Genomic DNA, 25,845 nt, shown 5'->3' with positions numbered 1-25,845 from the left:
GTATTATTTTTTAATTTAATTATAGCTCCTCGCAAAGCAAAACGGTAGATAGATAGGCCCTAGGCATCTGGTTTGGGCCAAAGTCGATTGAAGCTTAACCGTTTAAAGTTGAAATAGTCTCTATTTGGACTTGTGATAGTCAGTAACCTATCTGTGGTTTAGTTTCACGATCGGATATTTTCACAAACCACAGTCAGGAATGGGAAGGTCATTTTTGTATGCAATCTTCGTCAGCCAATTTGACTGGCATTTCATTGTCTCTTAAGATATCCGTCAAATTTTTGTTGTAATTGACGCGCAACAGATTCGTAGTTTATCTGATACCTATAACACCTCACCTGACGATCTTAATCAATGTTCAAATCGGCCGTAAAGTACGATTAAATTTCCGTCGAGTCAACAGCTGCCATTTTGATAATTACTGGAGGGTGCTGGCACCTGTGGACTGAGGCCAGGACAACAGCACAAACTAACGAAGCGAGACGACGAAATTGAAAAAATTAAGAAATCAACACTAATTCACATTTTTCTTCATCCATTTAATTTATTATTTCATTATTTATTATGGAAAACACGAAGGTTTTGAAATGTAAGTTGAAAAACCATCAAAAATAAAAATTGTCGTTTCGTCTTGGAAGTTTTATATAAATCCTTGTAGGTCCCCTTGTCTTATCATGCCACATGAGCAATACAGAGAAATGCAACCAATGGCGAAATTTGTGGAGTAATTAATTAATTTCTCAAAATAATGTTGATTAATCACTCGAAAAATACATAAAATTGGATTATTTCGAAAGGTACCTGTGTTAGTTTGTGAATTAAGCCATTAATTGTGGACTGAAGTGAATAGAAAGTATATTTTTGAAGTGTTACTTTTTTCAACCGTGTTTTGGCCCTTGTCATCCCTAACGTTGGTATAAGCCCATCCAGACCTGCCAACATTGAATTTTTCAAGATAGTAACATTTTTCAAATTTGCCAGTATTTTTTAGATTTTTCCAGTGACCCACTAGACTTGATGTGACCTTTGCCAGTAACATTTTCAATATGGCCAGTAACGAATTTTCGGATTAAAATCAGAATATAGAATATTAAAACTACTAAAGAAATTAATTCTAAAAAATGCATTTATTATGAAATTAAACTTGAAACTGCAGTTTCCATAAAATATAAACAATTTTGAGACATCAGACACACCCCATCACCTACTCGCACTATCACAGGTAAATTTAATCTACCATCAATTAAAGATTATAATTACCAGTTAACTCAACTAGAAAACAAAATAACAAACTTAAACATATAAACATATATGATATACTAGAATTTTTTATCAAGATTTACAGCAGAAAACCCACAGGACTTAACATACAAATTTTAATATTGCAAGTTTGATAGTAATACAAGACAATGTAATGCACACAAGAGATTTGCACCAGACTATCAGCAGTCATGAAGAAGAAAATATACCAGTATTATATATATATATATATATATATATATATATATATATATATATATATATATATATATATATATATATATCAAAAATTAAAGACTAGTCTTTATGAATTTTTGTATATATGTATATTGAGAGAGAATTTGCACTTGCAGCAAGTGATTGTCAAGTCACGATATTAACTATGAATAAGATATACAGTTTTATACAGTTTTACACTGAGACTACCTCAGAATAAAATATCTACTTGGTGAGGAAATTTCACTCATCTGCTGGGTTAAGACTTTTATAGGCAGCTGATTTGGCCTTTTTGAGGAGGTCATTTGAAGGCTCAAAGTTGTAGCATTCACCGCCCCTAGCTTTAAGAATCATTAAACTCTCCAAAGTTGCTGGCAACATAGAGCCACGAAACATGGTTCGATTTTTCTTCACTGTTGAGAAGACAGGCTCACATGACGCATTTGAAACAGGGATCAAGAGTATTCTCTTCATCACAACAGGAAGCTGTTTGAACCTGAAAAATATGAAACACCCAGTTTAAGAAAATAATGAAACTCCATATTAGTGCTTCAAGATAACACTGCTAGGAAATCTAAGTTGTACTAACCTGCAGCTCTGGTTAAGATCTTTCATTTCCTTAGCAATCATATTCCACTGCTGTTCCATAGGACGACATCTTTCACTTCCATCAGCATTCTTAATAAAGTACAAGTCTGTGGGTAGGTCAGAATCACTTGTAGACTGAAACTCTACAAACTCCATTTGCAGTATATCACTCTGGAGATCTTGTCCAATGCAAGGAAATCTATCGATGAAGTACCGAATGGAGGCAAATGACTTTCGAGCTCAAAGTGATACATCAGCAACCTGGAAAAATCAACAAGTCTGCACATGTAAAAATCTATGATGTTTCATAGGAGAATCTGTTACTAAACTGTCACAATTTGAAGATTAGGCCTACCTCAGCATGCATCCAAATTGGCTCATTTGTAGGGTTGATTTTTGCTTTGATGTAATCACAGGCCTTCGTATAAAACTCAACCACATCTTGGTAAAACTTCTTTAACACATCAGAACTTATACCATCAGTAATGCAAGCTTGAGCTTTCTCTCCGATTACTAGGTCTTTCTTGTCCTGGAAAAACAAAGTTCAATGCATAAATTAGAGAAATGCAAAAAATAGTTAAAAAATAGTTAAACCATCTTCTAGGCCAGTAAAAAAATCATGTCATGTAGATGACACTGACTCACCTTAATGTTATAACGGCTATGAAAATCGACAGACATGATTAAACTATGGTTGACAGCAGAAGGCTTGACAAAGCAAATAAGTAGTTTCTTGAAGAGTCTCTCCAGTGTTCTCTTTATAATATGTATGGTGGCGTTCTCAGTTTGCAGTCTGATATTAGTGATCTCAAAATCCTAAAATGAAAATTTATATTTCAATAAAAATTGCCTGAGACTATTCCAGACACAAATAGTACATGGTGCAGTGTGTATTGATTAACTCCAATGTTGATTTAAACTAAAGCTTACAATATAAAAGTTCAATATTATGTCTTACTTGAGTAAGTTTTCTAGATTCTTAAAAGATTTATCTTTGATTCAACTCACCTCTAAAGCTTTTGATAGGAAGCTGCAGTATAGTTTTGAAGTACGTCGCAACATGAACTTCTTGACACTAGATCTAATCGAGTCGCTACTCATCACTGTATCATCCTCTTCATTAATGTCATCATTATCATCAGTTTCAGCTGCTGCTTCACATTCCTCGACGAAGAATAACTTCACAGCTGCCCACTGCTCAAGCAGTCTATTTATTGCAGGCCGCAATGACAGCCATCTCGTTGGAACGTGACGTATAAGCTCATGGTCTGCCAAATTGCACCTCTGTTGACAGTACTTAAACTTGGCAGCACGTTTACTAGATTTTGACATGTACCAGTTTAATTGTCTAAGGACATTGTCAAAATTAAACTCGCCTTGAAAGGCTTTTGTTCCTTTCTTGGATGCCAAGTACAGAAGGTGGCAGACACAACCTGCCAGGAAAACGTCTTTATGCTGGTCTCTGACATATTTTATCACACCCCTATACTTTCCGACCATGGTGTTAGTGTTATCACAGACTAATGCGGTGCACTTTTTCCAATCGATATTGTGTTTTGATAATTCACGCTGGAGAATTCCAAATATACTCTCTCCTGTATGAGAGAATCATGTAAAAACAGGGTTAGCTAAGAGATCTGATTGAATTTCTCCCTGAGAGTCGAGATACCGCACGACAATGGGATAAAATGTCTCATTATTGAGGGTCGATCCATCTGTAGCAATGACAAAAGGTCCATCAAGATTTTTCACGATGTCAGATTTAACTTCGCTAGCCATAACTTTCATTATCGCGGTTGCCTTTGTTCTCCCACATTTAAAATCATCAACCACAGATTTTGATGAGAACATTTTTTTGAACAGTTTAGCAGCATGATCAGCAGTGCTGAATGATAGATTATGCTCAACCAGGAAGTGAACAAACAGAACTTCAGATTTTATAACAGATAGGCCAGGGTATGTTGTGTTATCAGTTCTAAAAAAATGTGAAATTTCAGAGAGTTTCGCTTTATCCTTATGTCTTTTTCTTTCACAATGACGTAAAATATCATTTAATCCCCTATGTGAGATCACTATATCGATTTGACATATCATACATCTTGCATGATATTTACTTAATTTCGATGCTATGAAACATGGATATTGTGCGCTGTACGATCTTTTATACTTCTGTTTCCGATATTTCTTAATCATACGTTTTCTACTGCCTGTTACCACAGTATCAGTTTCAGATTCCGACTCCGAAGAAGACGGAGAACCCTCCGAATTTTCCAGATTTGACAAAACGTTGTGAACTTCGTCCGCCATTTGCATCATTCATGACAATTTGAGTGATGAAAATTACTCATTGTAACCGAAAATTCGCTAGACTGGTTCCCGGTATTACTCGTAACCGAAAATTCGCTAGACTGGTTCCCGGCTGTATGGAAACTTCGTGACAATTACTCAAATAAAAACGGAATTTCCCCGTAATAAATGTTAATAAACCATTAAAATACCGATTATGTACTGCAAAATTACCTTTATTGACATAATATAAGGAGATTTTTATTGAGGCCGTATTTATTTGCTCATTCGCGTAACATCGGAACGATATCGGAAAAAAGCATATTCCATTGCCTGTGCCAGTAACGCTGTATTACCGCGGGTAGCACCGGAACGGAATACGGCAAAAACGTAACGGTTGGCAGGTGTGCCCATCCGATTATAAAAAGCTTACCACCAATGATTAGGTAACTAACTAGACTTGTGATAGAAAGTAGAAAATCTCTTTTTTCTTTCATTTGACCATTTAAACGGAAAAAAAAGAGCGGCGTGGCCGTGTGCGGCCGCGGCTGGGACCGGGGTCGTGTTTCAGACCCTACCCTATGTCGGTAAAAAAGTGCAGATCCGCACCTCTCGTGATTGACAATCTGCAGAATGACAGAATCCAGGCTAAACTCTTTCTACTGAAGATATATTAAAATTAACCGTTTACGCGGAGAGGTGCGGATCTGCACTTTTACCAACTATGACTATAGTTAGTAGTGGGGACTCACATTTTTATGGTTCCTTTAGGTCCCAAGTTAGATCTCAGTACATCTTGTAGTCCTTTAGCCGCGCTTGTGTTAACAGCTAAAGCCTGCTGAGCTCGGGCAACTTCAGCTTTCGGATTCAAGGACAAAATCGCTGACATGATTGAATATCAAATAGAGACGGTTGATTCAAGTACACCTCAGTATTTCTCACCAATAACGCGGGATGCCGGTATGCAAGGAATCAGTAAAGTAAACGAAGTCTATTTATCTCTGAAACCAAGTACATGAGCGAGATAGGTTCGAGTCCGGTTATTCTAACGTTTTGATGGAAACCTCCCAATGAACATACATCGATTATACTGGCGTGATTAAGCACCTAGAATACTAATTTAAGTTGTCGATTAATAACGGGAAGGACATAAGCAGTAAAATTCATTTTTCTTAAATGCTCGCCAAGTGGGGCGGGTTTGCGAAAACCAACATTCTAAAACTAACTATACAAGCAGACATGTGCAGCTGCCTAGGCGAATATAAAGGCTTCTTCAATTCAATGTTCATTTATTTATTGATTAGATTAAAATCTAATGTGACGGCACCCACCATACATGGTTTCACTATGATATCATTCACCAGGCCCACTTTTGATGACTAAGGTCTTATTCCAATCCATCGATTAAATGCTTCCCTCTGTAACCGACCGGGCACAGTAGGCCTAATGTCTATTTATTAATTGATGAGACCTGTTTTTCTGGGATATTTTGCTCACTTTTTGGGGTACATACCTCATTTATGTCTTAACAGAATGCCAAAAATCGCGGACAACAACTGAATATCCGATATATTTCCAGTTCTGTACCAATTAGATGGATTGGCAAAAAGACTCCTTAAGTCCAGTTGAATGAGAGAGAAAATCCTCCATTTTGTCAAATTTCTTGGATTTGAACATTGTTACCATGCCTACGCCACCCTGATTTAGTTGTTGAGACCCCACAAGAAAAATAACTTCATTTCGTAGGCATGGTGACAATGTAAAAATTCAAGAAATTTGACAAAATGGAGGATTTTCTCTCTCATTCAACTGGACTTAAGGAGTCTTTTTGCCAATCCATCTAATTGGTACAGAACTGGAAATATATCGGATATTCAGTTGTTGTCCGCAATTTTTGGCATTCTGTTAAGACATAAATGAGGTATGTACCCCAAAAAGTAAGCAAAATATCCAAGAAAAACAGGTCTCATCCATTAATAAATAGACATTAGTAGCATCTCCTCAGGTTCCGCGTCAAGAATCATTATAGGCGCTTTTACGAACATTATGAGAATGCCGGTTTGCTAGCGTATCTATTTAACACCCGTATTGCTCGGGTTAGTTTTACTATCAACGGGTGGCGCTGTATGTAAATTTCACATAGGGCAATTCTCTCTAATTTCGGCCTTTACTTCAATTTCGGCCGTCAAATTAATTGAGCTATATACTAAATCACATAAGTCAATGAATGATAATGCCTAGCCGGAATTCTAGGTGGCAGTGTTTGATTCGCCGAGAGATATTGATGTCGTCATCAACACTTGAGCTGTCTGCAGCGATTCCGGGAAATTTATAGTAAATTATTTGTTTGCAAACAATTAAGTTGTATGGTGTCAAATAACTAGATATGATGTGGGCATTAATCTAAAAATTGTTTAACTGACCAATGCTTGACCAGTATAGACCAGTTACCAGTGCTAACCAGAACCCCCATAAGTAATTTATATGTTCAGTGAATCCTTCGTAGGCCTACTAATGTCTATTTATTAATTGATGAGACCTGTTTTTCTTGGATATTTTGCTTACTTTTTGGGGTACATACCTCATTTATGTCTTAACAGAATGCCAAAAGTCGCGGACAACAACTGAATATCCGATATATTTCCAGTTCTGTACCAATTAGATGGATTGGCAAAAAGACTCCTTAAGTCCAGTTGAATGAGAGAGAAAATCCTCCATTTTGTGAAATTTCTTGAATTTTTACATTGTCACCATGCCTACGAAATGAAGTTATTTTTCTTGTGGGGTCTCAACAACTAAATCAGGGTGGCGTAGGCATGGTAACAATGTTCAAATCCAAGAAATTTGACAAAATGGAGGATTTTCTCTCTCATTCAACTGGACTCAAGGAGTCTTTTTGCCAATCCATCTAATTGGTACAGAACTGGAAATATATCGGATATTCAGTTGTTGTCCGCGATTTTTGGCATTCTGTTAAGACATAAATGAGGTATGTACCCCAAAAAGTAAGCAAAATATCCCAGAAAAACAGGTCTCATCAATTAATAAATAGACATTAGGCCTACTACTAATGTCTATTTATTAGGCCTAATGGATGAGACCTGTTTTTCTGGGATATTTTGCTTACTTTTTGGGGTACATACCTCATTTATGTCTTAACAGAATGCCAAAAATCGCGGACAACACCTGAATATCCGATATTATTCCAGTTCTGTACCAATAAGATGGATTGGCAAAAAGACTCCTTAAGTCCAGTTGAATGAGAGAGAAAATCCTCCATTTTGTGAAATTTCTTGGATTTGAACATTGTTACCATGCCTTGTCGCGAAGTGCGAATATATTTTTTATTATTGATCAGTATTATTAACGACGTCATTGATTGATTGCAGTGGCATCGATATGTTTGTTTATTTGTGTTCAATTTTTGGTGTAACATTTGTTATGAAACACTCTGTATTGTAACCTTGGCTACTGCTGCCATCTATAGGAAAAAATCTGTGAATGCTCACTTGCCAGAACCGGAAGTGTAAAGAATAAATAAAAAGTCAGGAAAACTAGAAAAACTGGTCGTTAAAAAGTTACTTCTCGGCTCAACCGAAGGGACAAGGATGGAATTCAAGACATAATTATGGTGCCGAAACCCGGGAACTAAGTATTGATAGTGGTGTTAGAGAAATTGAACACCAGAATTCGAAGAAATTGAGAGGGAAAAATGAACACGTGCACGTGGTGAGTTTTTTCGAGTTGGTCTGTACAACATCCTCCCGTCCCACTGTGAAAGTGTAGAGGTAAAAAAAAAATAAAAAAATAAAGAAAAAAAAGAGAAAAAAGAAAGAAAGATGTCTGTCTCTTCTAAGAAAGGTAGTCGTACAAGGTATATGAACCTCATAGAAAAAGAGGTTGAAAAAAAGAGGTCGTTGTTGGCTGAAGCTGAAGCGAAAAAGGATGACGTGAGTGAGCTACGGAAAAAAGTTGCCACACTCAAAATATTAATAGGAAATTATCTTTCAAAATTTGAAAGAGCCCTGGATGAATTGGCAGAGTTTGTTGATTCAATCGTTGAGGATACTGAAAGAAAGAAGGAAGAAAAAGTTATGGCGTCTTTCGACGAGGAAGACACTGATATAATTGCTATGGCAACGGAAGCCATGGCTCAATTGACGGTAGCGGAAGACAGTACTGGTATGAAGAAGGCGTCAACTAGTAAAGAAAAAAGTACATCTGTCAGTCTGCCCAAATTGAGTATTGCTAAATTTTCGGGCGATATCATGCAGTATCAAGAATTTTGGGATCATTTTGAGACATCGATACATAAAAATGAAAACCTATCCGATGTGGAGAAGATGACATACTTGAAAAGTTTGTTGACTGGAGAAGCCCTAGATGCTATTGCTGGTCTGACGATCTCCAATGCCAATTATGAAGTCGCAGTTAAACTGCTTTGTGAAAGATTTGGGGATACCCAAGTGCTAATAAATGCGCACTATGTAAATCTCATCGAGTTACCAGTGTCAACAAATCAAACGGCAAAACTACGTCAACCTCTTGACAATATTGAGAGACATTTACGGTCATTAGAGGTCTTAAAACAAGACGTTAATCAAAGTGTCTTCGTATCGATTATCATGTCCAAATTACCCAAAGCATGTTTGGTAACAATTGAAATCCAGAAAGAAAAAGACGAAAAGTGGACGGTGAAGTCACTTCGAGAATCACTCGATAATTTTATCTCGGCACGAGAAGTTGCGGAGAGGAACCAGAATGATGGTTCAACTGGCAGGGTTAAACCCAATGAGCACCAATACCAGAGATCGAATTTCAAGTTCACCAATTATCAGAAAAGACAACATACACCGTCGGCTACGTTAGCTGCCACAGGCGCCATCGGTGGTTACTCTCCACGCTGTTTCTATTGTACTGACTCCCATTGGTCGGATGAGTGCACGAAATTTTCAACAATTGAAGGTCGGAAGAAGAAATTGAAGGCTGTTTGCCATATTTGCCTGAAAAAGGGTCACAGAAAAGATAGATGTAGGCCTATGGTAAACCGGTTATGCGCACACTGTGGTGTGAGGAAAGACCATCATCGTAGCATTTGTCCGAATTTGTTTACGTCAGCTAGTGGTAGCGTAGCTGAATCGATTCAGAGTTCAAGTCTACGGGGAGCTGAAGCTGAATCCGGGATGTTGACAATGAATTTCAGTATGGTAGCTACAGGTGTAGGCAGACCACTTGTATGTATGCAGACAGCCACGGTATCCATGATGAATCCGGTAACCAAAAACAAAGTTGATGGTCGACTAGTATTCGACACTGGAAGCTATCGGACGTATATGTCTAGCTTGAAAGCAAAAAGTTTGAAGCTGTCTTGGTATGCAATAGAATACATTCCTGTCAACACGTTTGGGTCGAATACACCAAAATATCTCAATGGGAAGTTATCATATTTGCAAATTAGACTGAATGATGGTAGCTTGATGACGTTACATATTACCATAATACCCATGATAACGGGTAAACTTCATCAAAATCCCGTTCGACCTGAGACGATAGAGAGAATAGAAGTCATATTGTCAGACCAAGAGATGTCACTGGCTGATACTTTACCAAAGACTCAAAAAACATTTGAAGTAGATTTGTTGGTTGGTAACGATTATTATTTGAACCTGGTACAACAGAGGAAGATACAGGTAGAAGAAAACTTGTTCTTGGTTGAATCTAAATTGGGGTGGTTATTGACAGGAAGATCAGTAAGTGAAAGTGCGATAGATGTGAAACAAAACCCTGGTATGCTAATCTTGACATATGCTGAGGAGGAGGTTGCGAACCTCCATTCTTATACCAAGGCTGATATGGCATTGGCAGCCACCAACCCTCATGTGGAAAGATTGTGGGACTTGGATGCAATTGGTATAACTGAAGAAATAAAGATATCTAGTGACGACAAGTCGTTAGAAAAATTTCAAGCCAATTTTAAGTTTTGAAGATGGTCGTTACATGGTTCAGTGGCCATGGATCGAAGACTCATGGTTGAATTTACCAGAGAATAAGGATATCGCCTTCTACAGACTGAAATCACTGATGAAGAAACTGAGTGCATCAAAAGATTTTCTGACTCAATATCAAGCCATATTTGAAGATCAGGAAAAAAAGAATATCATCGAAAAGGTTAAAGATAAACCAACAGACAACCAAATACACTACATCCCACATCATGCGGTGATGACACCTCAGAAGACGACAACTAAAGTGCGAGTCGTTTTTGATGCGTCGTGTAAGAGGACAAGAGAGAACAAGAGTTTAAATGAATGTCTGTACCGCGGTCCTGTGTTACTGTCTGACTTATGTGGTCTACTGATGAGATTTAGGATTCATAAAGTGGCAATTGTGGCTGATGTTGAAAAAGCCTTCCTACAAATCTCACTGCATGAAAGTCAGCGTGACGTGACAAGATTCCTTTGGCTGAAAGATGTGGATGGACCATGTGTAGCAGAAAACATACAGACATACAGCTTCTGTAGAGTACCATTCGGTGTTATTTCAAGCCCATTCCTATTATCAGCTGTAATTGATCATCACTTACGAACTGAGAATAGTGCTGTAGCAGAAAAAATGCGAAAAAATATGTATGTCGACAACATGGTTGTTAGTATCGACAGTGGAAAAGAGACATTCTTTGAAGAATCGAAGAAAAGTTGTAATCAGATGGGAATGAATCTGAGATGTTATGCATCAAATGATAGTGAATTTATGAAGAACGTACTCAAGGAGGATCATGAACAGAATGATGTGGTTATGAAGGTCCTTGGTGTAACATGGGATAGAAAACGAGATGAACTCAGTATCCCATCCATGAAAAAAGAAATGAAAGAAAGAGATATTGTAAATACCAAACGTCAAATATTGATGAGATTGTCCGGTTCCTGAACTTCGCTGAAAAAGCTGAAACACTGAAAAGCTGAAACGCTGAAATAAAAACGCTGAAATTTCAGGGAATTTCCGAAAAACGCCGAAATTTCAGGGAATTCCCGAAAAACGCTGAAATCGTGCTAGGTACCGACAATACACGTTTTGAAATGTTTTCCGGGCCGGTGTCCGCTGACGAGTCCTGAACCGTGTTTTATGCTCTACCTTCGGTTACAGAGACATGCCTTAAGGTCGTCGTTCTGATCGACTTGATCGATCGCGTGGATTGTTAGATGTGTTTTTTTGCCATAGTTTTATGTGCATATACCGGTACGATCTAACAATGAAGTTATCACTTCATTTGAATAAATTCTTAATCACAGTAATATTAATTGACAATATTTTTTCTTATGTTTGGTGATTTCTTGCAACTTATCATTGCCAAGTCTCATACAAGTAGTAGCTGAATGAAAGTACAGTTAGGCTGAACCTGATAACCCAAATTAAGTGCTAGCATGGAACTAATGATTATTTTGATTCTATTTTCGGTGTCATTGAAATTCGTTAATAAAGGTTCAACCGTCATAGTATACTGTACTTAGCATTGCTACAATTGGGTGCCATATTTCTACAATTTCTACAAGGAGGAAGGAATCTTTAAGTGTCTTTGTTCCCGGGTAGGGTACGGGGTAAAACCTGGTTTACTTTCTCTTTCGACTTGCCGGAGACTACTATCTGCAATGTATTGCATGCTTTGATGTGTCTGGCCTATAGGAGTCGAACGATATTTTTTTCCCATACACAGGCTTGGCTTTAGTGTAGATGAAGGCTAGGCACTGCACATTGTGGATTGACTGGAACTCTTAACTCACAAAATTAAACGAGTCAACAAGAAAGATCCAATAATTGGACATTTGTCTAACTATATTATTTAACAGCTTGAAATAAAACATAACACATTCTGCAAGAGTATACAAAGGAAATCAGTTCTTACATTATATCAGAATCAATAGTTCGCTTAACTCTGGCTAGAATTCTGGTTCCATTGCTTCATATTCTAATGAAATCCACTAGTATACCTTAGAATATCGCTTAGCTTAAGACTAAAAATTTGGTACCAGGAAACAGGGAAGAAAAGTGGGTGTACTGTACATCCGCAATTGACTTATTTCTCTCTGGTTGAATTAAGTTATTATTGAAATAGCATTCGAATAGCCATTTTATTTTTAAAAATTGTGTCGTTCAGCTATCCTGCTGCAAATTTCGCAGTTGAAGTTTACTGGTGCCATCTGATTTCTCAGTATCTCAAAAAATTTGCACATTCTAAGCCTGAATCTAAAAATAGAAAAAGGTGAATTTTAGTCGGATATAAAAGAATAGTGGCTAATGCACCCTGGACTATATAGCCTATGGGGTGGGCCTAGTTTGAAAGCACTGAGGTCCGAGAGAACAGCACTTAGTAAATAAATACTGAAATTAAACTTACAAAACACCCAGTACTTGAGATGATGTACTTGACAAGAAGTGTCACCAGCTAAGCAAATCAACTTTGTCTATGACTCCTCCTTTTATAGATTCAGTAGTAGTCTAAAAATAAGAATCGGTACATTTTTCTAACAGTTGGTATGTCATTTCTTCAAAAAAACTAATTATTATCACGCCACAGCAAATAAATTATTCACAGTTGTTGAATGGTTAGCCCGATTTAGATTAATTGGTTGACGCTAATCAGTATGACCCATATGTAGGGGCCTACTGCATGCCATTGGCGTCAATCCATTCCATTCCATTCCACAGTGAATTAAAAAGAAATTTAGTTAGATCCCTTTTGTCCAAAAGCTGCATCATTTATATAACTAGCTGTCAAATTTAATTTACCTCCTTCAGAGAATACCATAGTGACATAGTTCGTCGCCCATCAACGTGTTGACAAAAGAAAAGTTGCTCCATGTTTTATACATGAACGTTCAAATAAGATATTTTGCGTCTTGCAGGGAATATTGAGCATAGTGTTTAAGGTAGCTTGCACGGTTTGTGAATGGGTTTTCCTCATTATGCTGCCTGTATGCATTAAAAATCCGGATTTCAAGCGAATTAATTTGTCCAACAAGTGGCCCTCTAGAAGTATACTCCACACATACTGTCCATGCATGTCTCTGTAACCGAAGGTAGAGACTAAAACACGGTTCAGGACTCAGCAGCGGACACCGGCCCGGAAAATATTTCAAAACGTGTATTGTCGGTACCTAGCACGATTTCAGCGTTTTTCGGGAATTCCCTGAAATTTCGGCGTTTTTCGGAAATTCCCTGAAATTTCAGCGTTTTTATTTCAGCGTTTCAGCGTTTCAGTGATTCAGCTTTTTCAGCGAAGTTCAGGAACCGGAGATTGTCATCTCATTTTGATCCGCTTGGACTATTTTCCCCAGTGATTCTTGGAGGAAAATTGTTGATTCAAGAGTTATGGTTGAAAGAAAAAGGTTGGGATGATGATTTGACTGAAGAACAGAGATCTTTGTGGATGAGGATTGAAAGGCAATTAGACTTGATTTCTACTGTGAGGGTACCCAGATATGTGGGAGTTAAAGATCCATTGAGGTACCTACTGTTATGTTTCTGTGATGCGTCAGATAGAGCTTATTCAACACTTGTATACCTGAAGGTTGAGAGTTTTACTGAACAGAAAGTCAATCTGATATTTGCCAAATCGAGGTTAGCTCCGAAAAAAGGTTGTACCATTCCAAGAATGGAACTAATGGCTGTGCTGATTGGCGTGAGATGTTTAAATTATGTGACGAACGAACTACCAACCCTAATAGATGAAACTCATTTGTGGACGGATTCACAGTGTGTGTTGAATTGGATCAAGTCGAGGAAGAAACAGCCTGTCTTCATCGAAAATCGTCTGAAAGAAATTAGAAAACACCAAGCTGTACAGTGGCACTATGTCGAAAGCGCATCAAATCCAGCAGATATTGCGACTCGACCATGCACTGTTGAAGAAATGAATAGAAAAATCTGGTGGAATGGTCCAGAATTTGTTATGAAAGAAAATAAATGGCCGGTATGGAATAAATCTGCCGATGAAGTACATGAGCAAGAAATGATTCTTACTAAAGAAATAGAAGGAGAATTGGTGGCTGGGGAGGGCACCCCTCTCCTGAGCGTTGAGTTTATTGGTCCATGTGAAGTGAATATGAAGAAATTCTCCTCCTTTATAAAGTTACTCAGAGTAACAGCATGGATTCTGAAACTGTTTAAGATGATGAAAAAAGAACATGTCGGTGAAGAATGTTTGAACATACATTTGATTGAAGAAGCCAAACTGAGATGGGATAAGTTTATCCAGAAATCGGCATTCCCTGAAGTCATCAATGCAGTACAGAAAAATTTGAAAAATAAGTTGAAAACCGATTTGGGTCTACAGTTGGACAAAAATGGAATTTTGAGATGCTATGGACGTGTTTCTAACTTGAAGTTGCCCGGAGGTCAACCTAAGTTACTGCCTACTAAGAACCATTACACTAATCTTGTAGTGTATCACGGTCATTGCAAACAACTACATTCTGGTACTGCTCAGACACTTGCTGAAGTCAGAAAAGAATACTGGATTCCTCGAGGCCGAGATGTGGTTAGAAGAGTACTGAACGATTGTAATGTATGTCGTTTGTTAGAAGGCGGACCGTATGAATTACCATCGATGCCTCCACTACCGGCAAACAGACTGATGAGATCTCTACCGTTCACCTACGTTGGTCTCGATTACATGGGTCATTTTAATGTGAAGGAGGGTAGTGAGGTGAAGAAGATATGGTTATGTCTATTTACATGCTTATCAGTCAGAGCTGTACATCTAGAAGTAGTGATGAACTCAGGAATTCCTCCTAGCTGTAAGAAGATTTGTTGCTATACGAGGGAAACCAGAAGAAATTCTATCAGACAATGCGTCCCAGTTAAAACTAGGAGATCGTGTTCTACAACTAGTATGGAGATCTTTGATGACCAATAATGATGTCATAAATTATGCGTCAAACAATGGTATATCCTGGAGATATATCACAGAATTAGCTCCATGGCAAGGTGGACATGGTAAGACATAAATGAGGTATGTATCCCAAAAAGTAAGCAAAATATCCCAGAAAAACAGGTCTCATCCATTAATAAATAGACATTAGCTCTTACATTTAAATTTGTCGCTTGAAAAAGTCTTGTCCGATTTTTGTTGTAGGTAGCGAGCTAACTTTGAAATTCCGCTGAAATGCATAAGATTTTTTTTTCGTAGGGTTTTGAACGAACAGCGTTTCCATTTGTAATTGTAACGTGCGCATTTGAGCCTGTAACGTGCACATTTCACTCGCGTGAACGTGCGTATCGGTACCAACATGCGAGACTTGTCAAACTTTTACGACCAAGACTTTTAAACTGAACAAAGAAGATATCATATTATATATACATGAATAGATGGAATGATAATGTAGTAGTTTTAAATGTTTCGTAGCTGCTGTCCACTGACCACAGATCAAAGCTATAATTGCCTGATATGAAATATATTTTTGTTTTAGAGATGTAGTAGATCAGTGAGAATTCAAACTTATGGTTAATTTTGAGTGATCACAACGCTAACCAATAGAGAAAGCTGTAGGCCTAAGGCCTAAGAACCCAGCAAACACAAAACGTTTCCGAAACGTTTCGTTTTGGTTTCGATTTGGTTTCGTTTTATTGGAACGTTTTAGAAACATTTTAAAAACGTTCAACAATTTGAACTTTCTGTTTTTATGATACATACCAATGAAAATATCAAAATTACATACTTTTAAGTATTATAATACTATTTTACAGACAAAACTTGGTTATTTGAAAATGAATAGTTATAATTCAACGTTTCAAAAACGTTTTAAGAAAAACATTTAGAACACGTTTATGTAAAACGTATAAGAAACGTTGCTTTATTCCGATACAGAAACATTATCCAAAACTTGTTTTAAAAGGCATTAATCTTATTGAGAATATTTTCTTGTGAACAATTCTAATGTAGAATACATTCTTAGATTCGGTAAAAAAAAAGACTTTTAAAAAGTTGATATTCGTGGGATTCGAACCTGATCCGCGCATCTTTTCCGAGTGCCACTTGTGCGCACGCGTGCTGGAAGCGTGGGCATTCTGATACAGCCGTAATTCTTTGTGTTCGTACAGCAGCGTTCCTGCAAGCTCTAACTCAGATTAAATAATCGAATTGAATCGGATCGTCAATCATTCGAATTGTGTTTTTAAAGGTAAGAATAAACTGATTGATTCATTATTTACTGATATCTGAAATATCGTTGTGTGGTCGTTTGTTGATCTTAGCGTTTTCTTCCCGAATTTAATATTAAATTGATGTCGGCGTACGAAGTCAAAGGTGAATTCAAATTCACCGAATTCGAATCGTTGGCAGCGGACTGTTGTGTGGTTGATAAAATATAGGCCCTATGCATTCAGCCGATGAATTATCTATTATAGTTTATTCAGTGAGCCCACATCATGGCTATATAGGTTTAATAACAATGAAATTTTCTTTATAAAGAGAACAATGAATTCGTTTGGCCGTGGGTTCCCTTTCTCCTCCACCAGTCCATTCAACAGAGACAGTGCAAGCTCCATGAATGAATGAAAACTTTAACTTAAGCGTAATTATTTATTCATAATATATAGGCCTATCATCAGTTGCAAGCTATAGGCACAGTTGCTCAGGAGTGCAGTTATAAGGAATAGAATTTAGATTAATGGGCGTCGTCATCAATTATGAAAGTTCGGTTTTTATCATATGATCAGCAAAATAGAGATATAAAAGAAAAAATTCTGAAGTCAAGAAAATTCATATCAGCCCGAGTGTTAAGAAAGTCGCATTAAATTCAAATCATAATAGATGATTGGTGAAGTCCGGTCCGTAGTCCCAGTTTCAATATGTCCGGTCCATCTGCCCGGTATGGTATGCATGGCGCTCTTTGCGATTAGCCTATCAATCTGGAGAATGATCATTCGTGAGTGAAATTAAAGTTTTCGCGAAATGCAGTTGTAATATTTAGAAAAAGGCATTGGCAGTGATTCAGACACAGTGCCACTGAAACAACCGCGTTACATTCAGTTATGGGGATAATGCAGTTTGAATTCAGCTAGGCCTACTAGTAGGCCTACTATTCACCAAATTTTACCAGTTCAAACTCAGTTCAACTCAAACAGTACCGGTACCTGTTTCATGGAACTAATGGGATACCGGCAACACCAGATGGCGCTACAAAACACTGGGTTATTAGTGAAAATAATATCATTTTCAATGAAATTTGAACTTGATATTTTGGCTTCCTTCCAAATCCGAAAATTATCAAACGAGTCATCAGATACATAGGCCTATAAGATTCTCTTTCTCATTCAGTGTATTGTATTGATTTCACTGAAAATTGATTTAGGCCTACTGATAAAAAAGTTGACCCGATTTAAATTGAAATGTAGAAGGATATTGAAGCGCGGTAACCCAGTGCCACTAGCGAAACCTGGCAGATTATCGCTAAATCCTCGCTTGCCACTGTCTCATTGGAAATGGATTAGATATTGATAATATATAATTGCAAACCAGTATAAGTGCATCCTTGCTTGCAAGATTTCTTGGCCGGACAGGTTCCACTAAGCGGCCACCAGTCTATGTATCTAGCCAATAAAAAACTCCTTAATGTCCAGACATAATCCGCCTTCACATGACAACTAGTTAGACTGGTCTGAAGGGAATGGTCCGCACCAGGTCCTGTCCAAATTTGAACTGGACCGGGTGCGGATTTGGACTGGACGAAATCTCAGTGTGCATTCATGCACGCAAAGTTAAATTGGCTGCAGATTATGACTGGGCCTGCAAGATGTCGCTATTAGTATTGTACCCCGACATTTATATCTAAATAATACATTTATGAGTCCCGGCAGTTTTTTATTTGGACAATTTTGATGATTACAGTTTATCATATATCCGGACACATCAATCTATGATAAATTCTAGGTAATTTCCAGGATCCGGTTCCACAGTTCTTGATTAAATCTGACTCAGAGTTAGTTTTTAACTCAGGGTCAGAAACTAACTCTGAGTTAGCTGACTCCGAGTTAGTTTTGCGTTCCACAGTTCTCATTTAACTCAGAGTTTACTAACTCAGAGTCAAAGTCATATCTCCATAGTAACCATCTTAATTCAGAGTTTGAATTGGTAATTCTCAAAATGGCAACGTGCAGCAACGAAAAACAGCTTAAAAAAAGAAGTCCTAACTTTACTAAAGACGAGATGGCCGTTCTCACTGACGTTGTAATGAAAAATGGTGATGTGTTATTTTCAAAGTTGAATAACGATGTCACAAACAAGCTGAAAGCGAAGAAATGGGGAGAGGTGGCTAGTGCAGTAAACAGCCTAGGGCACTGTGTGAGAAAACCAGATGAACTTAAATTCAAATGGAAAAACATGAGCGCTAAAGCAAAGTGTATGAATTCGGAAAGAAGGAAACTAGCACACAAAACTGGAGGGGGGCCACCACCGGAAAATTTGATAAAGAACGTCGACGAGACTATGGAGAAAATTATAAGCGCTAACGAAAACAGAGAAGCTTGGGTCGGAATAGATGCAACACTTGACTTAGATCCTCCCATAATCATGTCACTAAGTCCAGAAGGTAATATATATCTTTATTCACTGACAGGGTCAATCATTTTTGTTTTTAACTTTGCTTTCACCCAACAGCATATCGTCAAATGATAGCTTGATGACGTGCTACATTTTGACCTTTGACACACATGCGCAATGGCGTCTAAATATCTTCCTGGAACCGAATCCAAGAAAATATAAGATTATAAAACTTACATGTTACGGCTTGGCAGTTACATCACAGACCCAGCGTTGCAAATTAATGCACATATAAATCCCATCATTCTGATAATCCAGTTGGTCTCGTGCTGCGATTATTTTCCGCACATTTCGGCTTAAAAACGATAGTTTAGCAGACACCATGTGCAGAAAAAATGGCTCATGTCCGGCTAATTTATGCACCGTCATAGACGTGGACTCGTTAGGTTCGAATCCCAATTTTGAACAACAGTCGGGAGCATTTTAAATTATGACGTATTGATTAATCAATCACTTTTTTCTGTTAAATTTTAGTATCAAAGATTGAGACGTTACCGTCGAACCCGATTACTCTAATGGGGGATGACGGGACCGTATACGAAGTCACCGAATCATTTTTGCCATTACCGGCAACTGAAACCAACGTTTCTGAGATGCATGTTCAAGATATAAGCACTTCCGATAATATTGGAACAATTCCAAATACCGGTACGTATAAATCTGGGTAACGAATTAAATGCCAAATAAAAAATAATCTATTATTCGATACGTCATATATAGAACATCCATCACACATGAAAACATCTATATTTTAGAGAAAGCCAAGAAGAGGCGCTATACACAACAGGATCTTCTCAATGAGCAGGTGAACTACATGAAAGTAAAAGCAAAAAAAGTTGAAATGGAAATGCGACTCCTGGAACTGAAAATTAAAAAACTAGAGAAGGAAGAGTAAAGAAGATTGTTTATGTCGTTGTATTATTTATAGATTGTTTCAATTTTAGAGTACAGATCTCGAAATTCAATCAAAAAGGTGTTTGTTACGTATCGTCTCATGTGTGCTCCATGTAGATCTTCGGGTTCGTTTATTGACTGCAGCGGTTCCTCCTCGTCATATACAATATCATTGTCATCAAAAACTGGTTCTTTCATGAGAATTGCTAAGTTGTGTAGTATAGCACAGGCTGTTATGACTCGGCTCGGCATGCCTTGCGTGGATCCAGGCGTAATTCTCCATGTAGACAGTGAAATCTGCGTTTCAGCCAACCAAATGATCTTTCTATGGCGCATCGTGTCCTCTTGTGCGATCTATTGTAATTTTCCTGCGGTTGACCTATAGGATTGCCATACGGAGTTAGCAGATATCGCTTCAACGCGTAGCCGCTATCTCCCAGCAGGTATCCACTGCATGGGTTTTCATCTAAGAACCTTAAAATCAAATCATGAATATATGTGCACATACATTTTGACGCAGGATTCTGTTATGTACTGGGGGCATTGCTCACCTTCCGAGACTTGACGATCTAAAGATGAAACTATCATGGCAGCTGCCAGGCCAACGGGCGACAAAATCAACGAACAATCCTGAAATAAAAAGAATCTATTGACAGAACAATTAGTTTTGTTGAAATTATTTTCGATTTTAAATTAAAGTCCAAATAACAGCATACAGCCTTGCTGCTCGTGCAAGTTTGAAAATAAGACCTTTTCCTTGGAAGTTGCGATTTTTATTCCAATGGGTAAATTTAAATGTTACAAACAATATGTTCTTTTTGTCTTGTCAGTTTCTATACGTAAGATTTTCTCTAAGCAAGAGGGAGAGGGCATACGCGCATACACACAGCATGGGGGTTGAAGAATCATGTAACTAAAATATTGATAATAAGTACTTATAAATATTGATCCATGAGCATTTGGCCCAGGGCCTACGCTAGATTGCTTCATTTCGACTCTGTAAACGGTCCTGCATGCAATGATGGATAGAAGCAGGGAACTTTTTATGTTTTTATGGGAATAATGATACATCACAAACAAGGATCAAGGGCCGGCACCGTACTGGTAAGTTAAATTTTTTTGATTCTCACCAGTGAGAATCTCCCTAAGCGAGGGGTTTGCATTTGTTTCTGACAAATTACTTAGATGGTACACTGCATTGAAAAGAAAAAAAGTCACTACGCGCAGAACATTGCCAAATCGGACAGTATCCTGTTAATTTCCGGCCTTGAACTTACCATCGGCATTACACACACCCTGTGCATTTATCGAATGAAAACTTTTTCAGTTCACAAAGTCTCTTTCAATTTCATTTCTTGGAGCTTGAATACGTATATGTGTTCCATCAACACAACCAATAACACCGGGGAAATTTCCGACTTCATAAAAATCAGATTTCGTTTTTGCCAGTTCTGCTGGGCCTCTCGGAAACTTGATAAAATCTGCTTTCTTCGAGCAAAGTGCGTCGGTTACACGAGTAACAGATCTCGAAACTGTTGATTTCGATACACCAAAACTATCTCCGATTACCTCCAAAAATGAGCCACTGGCATAAAATCGAAGTGCCATATGAACTTGCAGTTCGACAGTCAAAGGCAATCCACGATTGCACGTTTTTTCTGCCATCAATGGTCTACATATTTCAACGATTCTCTGCACACCTGTTCTTGTAAAGCGATATCTATTATGGCATTCAACATCCGTGATTTCGAGTTGATTTGTAATCCTTCGATATTCTTTATTCTTGGCTTCTCCACCCGCTAATAAGTAGAATGCCGCCATTTTAAACTCTGAGTTAAGCATTTTAATTCAGGTCTGACCCAGAGTTAGAATTTCACCCTGAGTTAAGGAATTTGACTCTAGAGTTAAATTTAACTCACAACTGTGGAACCGGATTTAACTCCGAGTTACTTTTAACTCTGAGTTAGGGAATTTAACTCTGAGTTAAAAGTTAATCAAGAACTGTGGAACCGGGTCCAGAACAATTAAAACGCATAAGGGATCATTCATTTATTACATAGCATTAGGCGAGGTAGGAGGGGTCAGTGCAATTGCGTACTGTAATGCTTAATGTATGTAAAAAAATGGCTGATATTGCATACAGAGGGGGAGGGGGGTTGAAAAATTCCAATTTTATGCGTACGTAATAAATGAATGATCCCTTAGCCTATACAACTCCAATACTAGATATTAAGATAGATAATAATCTGTTAGCATACACATGAATTTTTAGGAAGAAGTTGTATGAAATGTAAAAACTATATTAATCAGCTTGATGACGATAATTGGTGACGAGTCTAATACAACTGAACTCATACCGCAGAGTACGATTTAGACTGGAACCGGTACCAGTTTCTGTCCACACACACACAGACTTAGTCCGTTCCAAAATTTGGACCGGACCTGGTTGGCTCTTTTAGGTCGACCCAAATTAGACTGGTCTAAGATGGACCGGACCAATTTGGAACAGAATTTTTGCCCGTGTGAATGCTTGTTTCTGTCTAAATTGGACCGGTCTAAATAAGGTCATGTGAACTGGCCTTAACTTTCTTGATTTTTTTAAAGAGCTTATTTAATTTTTAATTTATAAGTTACAGATAAACTTTATCAATTTTTAATACAATTGAATTCATACCGCAGAGTACGATTTAGACTGGACCTGGTACCTGTCCACACATTCAGCTTTAGTCCGGTCCAAAATTTGGTTTGCTCTTTCAGTCCGTGCCAAATTAGACCGGTCTAAATTGGTTGGACCAGAATTGGTCTGGTCTACACTACATTGGTCCAAATTTGGACTGGTCTAAATAATGCCGTGTGAACGCACCTTATAATTGTCATCCAAGATGGCTGCAAAAGCCAGATTTGTAGAGCTTTCATATTTCGACTGATGTTTAATTTCGTTTTCTTTTACTTTTTCTTATATAGATTTTTATTCTGAAAACCTGTGTTTTGGCTACTTTGAAAACCTTGCTGGATACTCATTTAAGTAAAGTAAATTATATCAAAAATGGAGAATGATAGAACCTCTTAACGTCAAAGATGGATGCGGGCAAATCGTACTCTGATTAGGTTGCGTCAAAACAGGGATCGAGATGCGATAGTCAATAGAAATCGGGATTTACAAGTTGATGAAATATTAAATCTAGGAGATCACGAGCCGGCACAAAATGAAAATTTTGAAAGCGATGAAAATTTTGATCACAATTATTTGACAGATTTAGAGAATGATGGAAATGATTCTGATGATGTAGGCCTTGAGTCTTCATCCGATTCTGATAACGATGATGATTCCCTGCATGATGAACTTATTGATTGGGCCAATAATTTTTCTATCAAACAAAATGCTGTTGATGGACTTTTGAAGGTTTTGAAAAAGAGACATCCTAATCTACCTGGTTGTGCACAAACTCTTTTGAATACTAGTCGTTCAGTTACAGTGACACAACATTCTGGGATGCATATCTACAATTTCGGTATCTTAAAACAGATTGAAAAAGTACTTGATCGATGTCCCAATCAGATATTAGATGATTTAAATTCAGTGGTAGAGATTCAACTAAACATTGATGGATTACCCTTGTTTAAGAGCAGTAATTTGAGTTTCTGGCCTGTACTTTGTGCAATTGTCAATTTTGAACAAAAATGTGTTTTTCCATTGTCAATTGCATGTGGATCCAAACCATCTGATCTAGATTTCGTCAATGAGATGTCGTCAATGAGCTAGAAATTCTTCAGAATGACGGATTCATTTATAAAGAGAAAAATTTGAAGTTAAAAGTTACATCAGTAATATGTGATGCTCCTGCTAAAGCCCTTGTGAAAGGAATAAAACAGTTTTCAGGGTACTATGGGTGTGACCAGTGTGACCAAAAAGGATTTTATATTGGCAGAGTAACATACTAAGATATTGACGATTTGAATCTGCGAAGTGATGAAACTTTCCGCAACCAGACACAGCCTGAACATCACCACGTAGTGACCCCATTTTGTCAGTTGCCAAATATTGATTTAGTTAAATGTTTTCCGGTTGACTATATGCACCAGACTTGCCTTGGAGTTATGAAAAAACTGTTATTATTTTGGATGCGTGCAAAACATCGAACTAAATTGTCACAACAACAAGTCAGCATCATAAGTGGTAAATTGAAAGAATTGAAAGGATCAGTACCTAAATATTTTTCGAGAAAAACAAGAAGTTTGTTAGAAGTTGATCGGTGGAAAGCTACAGAATTCAGACAATTGCTACTATATACAGGGCCACTTGTTTTGAAAGGAGTACTCCCTAGTGAAATGTATGACCACTTCCTGTGCTTAGTGGTAGCTATGCGTCTTCTTGTTTCGCCACAACTAGCGACAACAACATATGAATTATGCCAAAGAACTCCTTGTATACTTCGTTAAACAAGCTCGCTTACTCTATGGAGAAGAATTTCTAATTTACAATGTGCACTGCCTTCTTCATCTTTGTGAAGATGTTATAGAATTTGGCTGCTTAGACAATTTCAGTGCATTTCCATTTGAAAATTACATGAAAACATTGAAAAGAATGGTACGATCAGCAAAAAATCCTCTCGCTCAGGTTGTTAAACGCTTGGAAGAAGGTCAACAAACTATTTCATTTGAAGAAGAAAAAATCAGATATAAGTTGTCATCATTTAAACCAAATAATGCGTATATTTTAAACCATGATTCATGTTGTCAGATAACTGAAATACATGAAGATTACATTCTGTGCAGGGTTTTCGAAGTAGAGCCTTTATTTGCTGATCCTTGTGATTCCCGTTTGATTGGAATATATCAAGGCCATATTCGAAATAGCCAAATGAAACGGTTGCAAAGACATCTGTTAAGCCCAGCAATGTGTACTAATAACAAAATTTTTTTGTCTCTATTACATCAGTCATGAAATTTGATATGCAAGGTATGAATGGCCTAGCTAAGATTTTTATTAGCATCTGACTATTTTAGAATTTAAGATCATCAGACTATTGAACAGTGTTTTTAACTAGAGAAATCCCACAATATTTCAGCCAAAAAATGAAAAGTTCTATAGTAGAATCGTATTTATTTCGTTTCAGTTAAATACTATTAGCCATCATCAGGCGCACTCAGAGTGTACAGTACGCCTGATGATGGCTAATAGTATTTAGCTGAAACGTTGCTCGAAATAAATACTATAGAACTTTTCATTTTTTGGCTGAAATATTGTGGGACTTCTCTTGTTATTCATCTTTCATGGATATCGTGTATCTTCTCGACTCATGGTGTTTTTTTTCCTATTACATTTTTGTGAAAAATTTACAAGGTATCCTGAAGTTTAGCCCGGTGCCCAGTCAAAGTGATACTTCTTATAAACGGTTTCAGTGATTTTTTCTACAGATGTATGTAGTTGTGGAGTTTGTTGCAGAAAAATCTGTTGGTGTTATCCATATGTCCTGGCTGTTTAGCGAAAACAAGGTAGGCATAATGAATTTAATTGCCCTTCAAGAATATACATACAAATTTGGAATATGTCATTGCATATTTTAGCTGCAATATAAAAATGCTCCTATATTTATTTTTGTAGAGTCTATGCACTTATTGGCCATCATTCAACCAGGCTCAGAAAGCTAAAACTGGTGCCATACCGGACAAAGAAACATGGACAAAATTTGAAGTCAGAGTATTCTCGTATGAAGTTTTGATTGTTTTTCCCTTGAGGTAGGGTCTCATACCCGATCAAAGAACTAAAAAATCTATTAGCACAACGAAAAGTTAAAATTTAGATTTCCAATTAATTTCAACTTGCTGTTGTTTTAAATAACTTTTTGGTTCTTTGATTGTGACTCTATTAATTATTTGTGATACTTTATATGTTTTTACCCAGTCAAGCTGGCAAAGTATTTTAATTTTCATAATGAAAAACATACTAATCTGGCCTTGAAATGTGTAACGAGCGTTATCAGTATTCAAACTAAAAAATGTAT

General features: G+C 37.4%; 6 protein-coding genes across 6 annotated transcripts in view; 4 read left to right on the top strand and 2 right to left on the bottom strand.

Annotated features, from left to right (window-relative positions):
- LOC141899237 (T-complex protein 1 subunit zeta-like) overlaps positions 1-5,360 on the bottom strand; it is an 87,200-nt gene extending 81,840 nt beyond the window's left edge. Inside the window, exon 1 of the mRNA XM_074785418.1 lies at positions 5,103-5,360. Within this exon, the coding sequence (XP_074641519.1) occupies positions 5,103-5,239 (137 nt within the window). The 5' untranslated portion in view covers positions 5,240-5,360. The remainder of the gene's footprint in view (positions 1-5,102) is intronic.
- Positions 1,636-3,408, bottom strand: LOC141900565 (uncharacterized). The gene is made up of 5 exons (XM_074787519.1): positions 3,073-3,408; positions 2,710-2,880; positions 2,420-2,593; positions 2,066-2,325; positions 1,636-1,972 (listed from the first exon to the last, which is right to left on the bottom strand). The coding sequence occupies exons 1-4, from the start codon at positions 3,394-3,396 to the stop codon at positions 2,305-2,307; spliced, it is 690 nt and encodes a 229-aa protein (XP_074643620.1). The 5' UTR covers positions 3,397-3,408; the 3' UTR covers positions 1,636-1,972; positions 2,066-2,304.
- Positions 5,361-8,189: 2,829 nt separating the features above from the next.
- On the top strand, positions 8,190-10,334 carry LOC141898948 (uncharacterized). Its single transcript, XM_074785101.1, has one exon. The coding sequence runs from the start codon at positions 8,190-8,192 to the stop codon at positions 10,332-10,334; it is 2,145 nt and encodes a 714-aa protein (XP_074641202.1).
- A 13-nt stretch (positions 10,335-10,347) lies between these two features.
- On the top strand, positions 10,348-11,277 carry LOC141898947 (uncharacterized). The gene has a single exon (XM_074785100.1). The coding sequence runs from the start codon at positions 10,348-10,350 to the stop codon at positions 11,275-11,277; it is 930 nt and encodes a 309-aa protein (XP_074641201.1).
- A 2,497-nt stretch (positions 11,278-13,774) lies between these two features.
- LOC141898946 (uncharacterized) lies at positions 13,775-15,262 on the top strand. Its single transcript, XM_074785099.1, has one exon. The coding sequence runs from the start codon at positions 13,775-13,777 to the stop codon at positions 15,260-15,262; it is 1,488 nt and encodes a 495-aa protein (XP_074641200.1).
- Positions 15,263-17,249: 1,987 nt separating this feature from the next.
- On the top strand, positions 17,250-19,841 carry LOC141898945 (uncharacterized). Its single transcript, XM_074785098.1, has 4 exons — positions 17,250-17,273; positions 18,468-18,935; positions 19,421-19,594; positions 19,702-19,841. Exons 1-4 carry the CDS (start codon positions 17,264-17,266, stop codon positions 19,839-19,841), a joined length of 792 nt encoding a protein of 263 aa, XP_074641199.1. The 5' UTR covers positions 17,250-17,263.
- The last annotated feature ends 6,004 nt before the right edge of the window (positions 19,842-25,845 follow it).

The sequence above is a fragment of the Tubulanus polymorphus genome, chromosome 2, assembly GCF_964204645.1.
Source record: "Tubulanus polymorphus chromosome 2, tnTubPoly1.2, whole genome shotgun sequence".
NCBI classification, from domain to species: Eukaryota; Metazoa; Nemertea; class Palaeonemertea; order Tubulaniformes; family Tubulanidae; genus Tubulanus; species Tubulanus polymorphus.
Note: the sequence above shows the minus strand (reverse complement) of the source record. Positions and strands in the feature narration are given on the sequence as shown.

Bases quoted from the DNA above. Each gene is read 5' to 3' on its own strand.
- LOC141900565 (XM_074787519.1), bottom strand. From the start codon at position 3,396: ATGTCAAAATCTAGTAAACGTGCTGCCAAGTTTAAGTACTGTCAACAG. The intron at 2,881-3,072 runs GTGAGTTGAATC...TTTTCATTTTAG, and splicing joins TCCTATCAAAAGCTTTAGAG to GATTTTGAGATCACTAATAT. The intron at 2,594-2,709 runs GTGAGTCAGTGT...TTGTTTTTCCAG, and splicing joins ATAGCCGTTATAACATTAAG to GACAAGAAAGACCTAGTAAT.
- LOC141898947 (XM_074785100.1), top strand. From the start codon at position 10,348: ATGGTTCAGTGGCCATGGATCGAAGACTCATGGTTGAATTTACCAGAG.
- LOC141898948 (XM_074785101.1), top strand. From the start codon at position 8,190: ATGTCTGTCTCTTCTAAGAAAGGTAGTCGTACAAGGTATATGAACCTC.
- LOC141898946 (XM_074785099.1), top strand. From the start codon at position 13,775: ATGAGGATTGAAAGGCAATTAGACTTGATTTCTACTGTGAGGGTACCC.
- LOC141898945 (XM_074785098.1), top strand. The intron at 18,936-19,420 runs GTAATATATATC...GTTAAATTTTAG, and splicing joins CATGTCACTAAGTCCAGAAG to TATCAAAGATTGAGACGTTA. The intron at 19,595-19,701 runs GTACGTATAAAT...TCTATATTTTAG, and splicing joins TGGAACAATTCCAAATACCG to AGAAAGCCAAGAAGAGGCGC.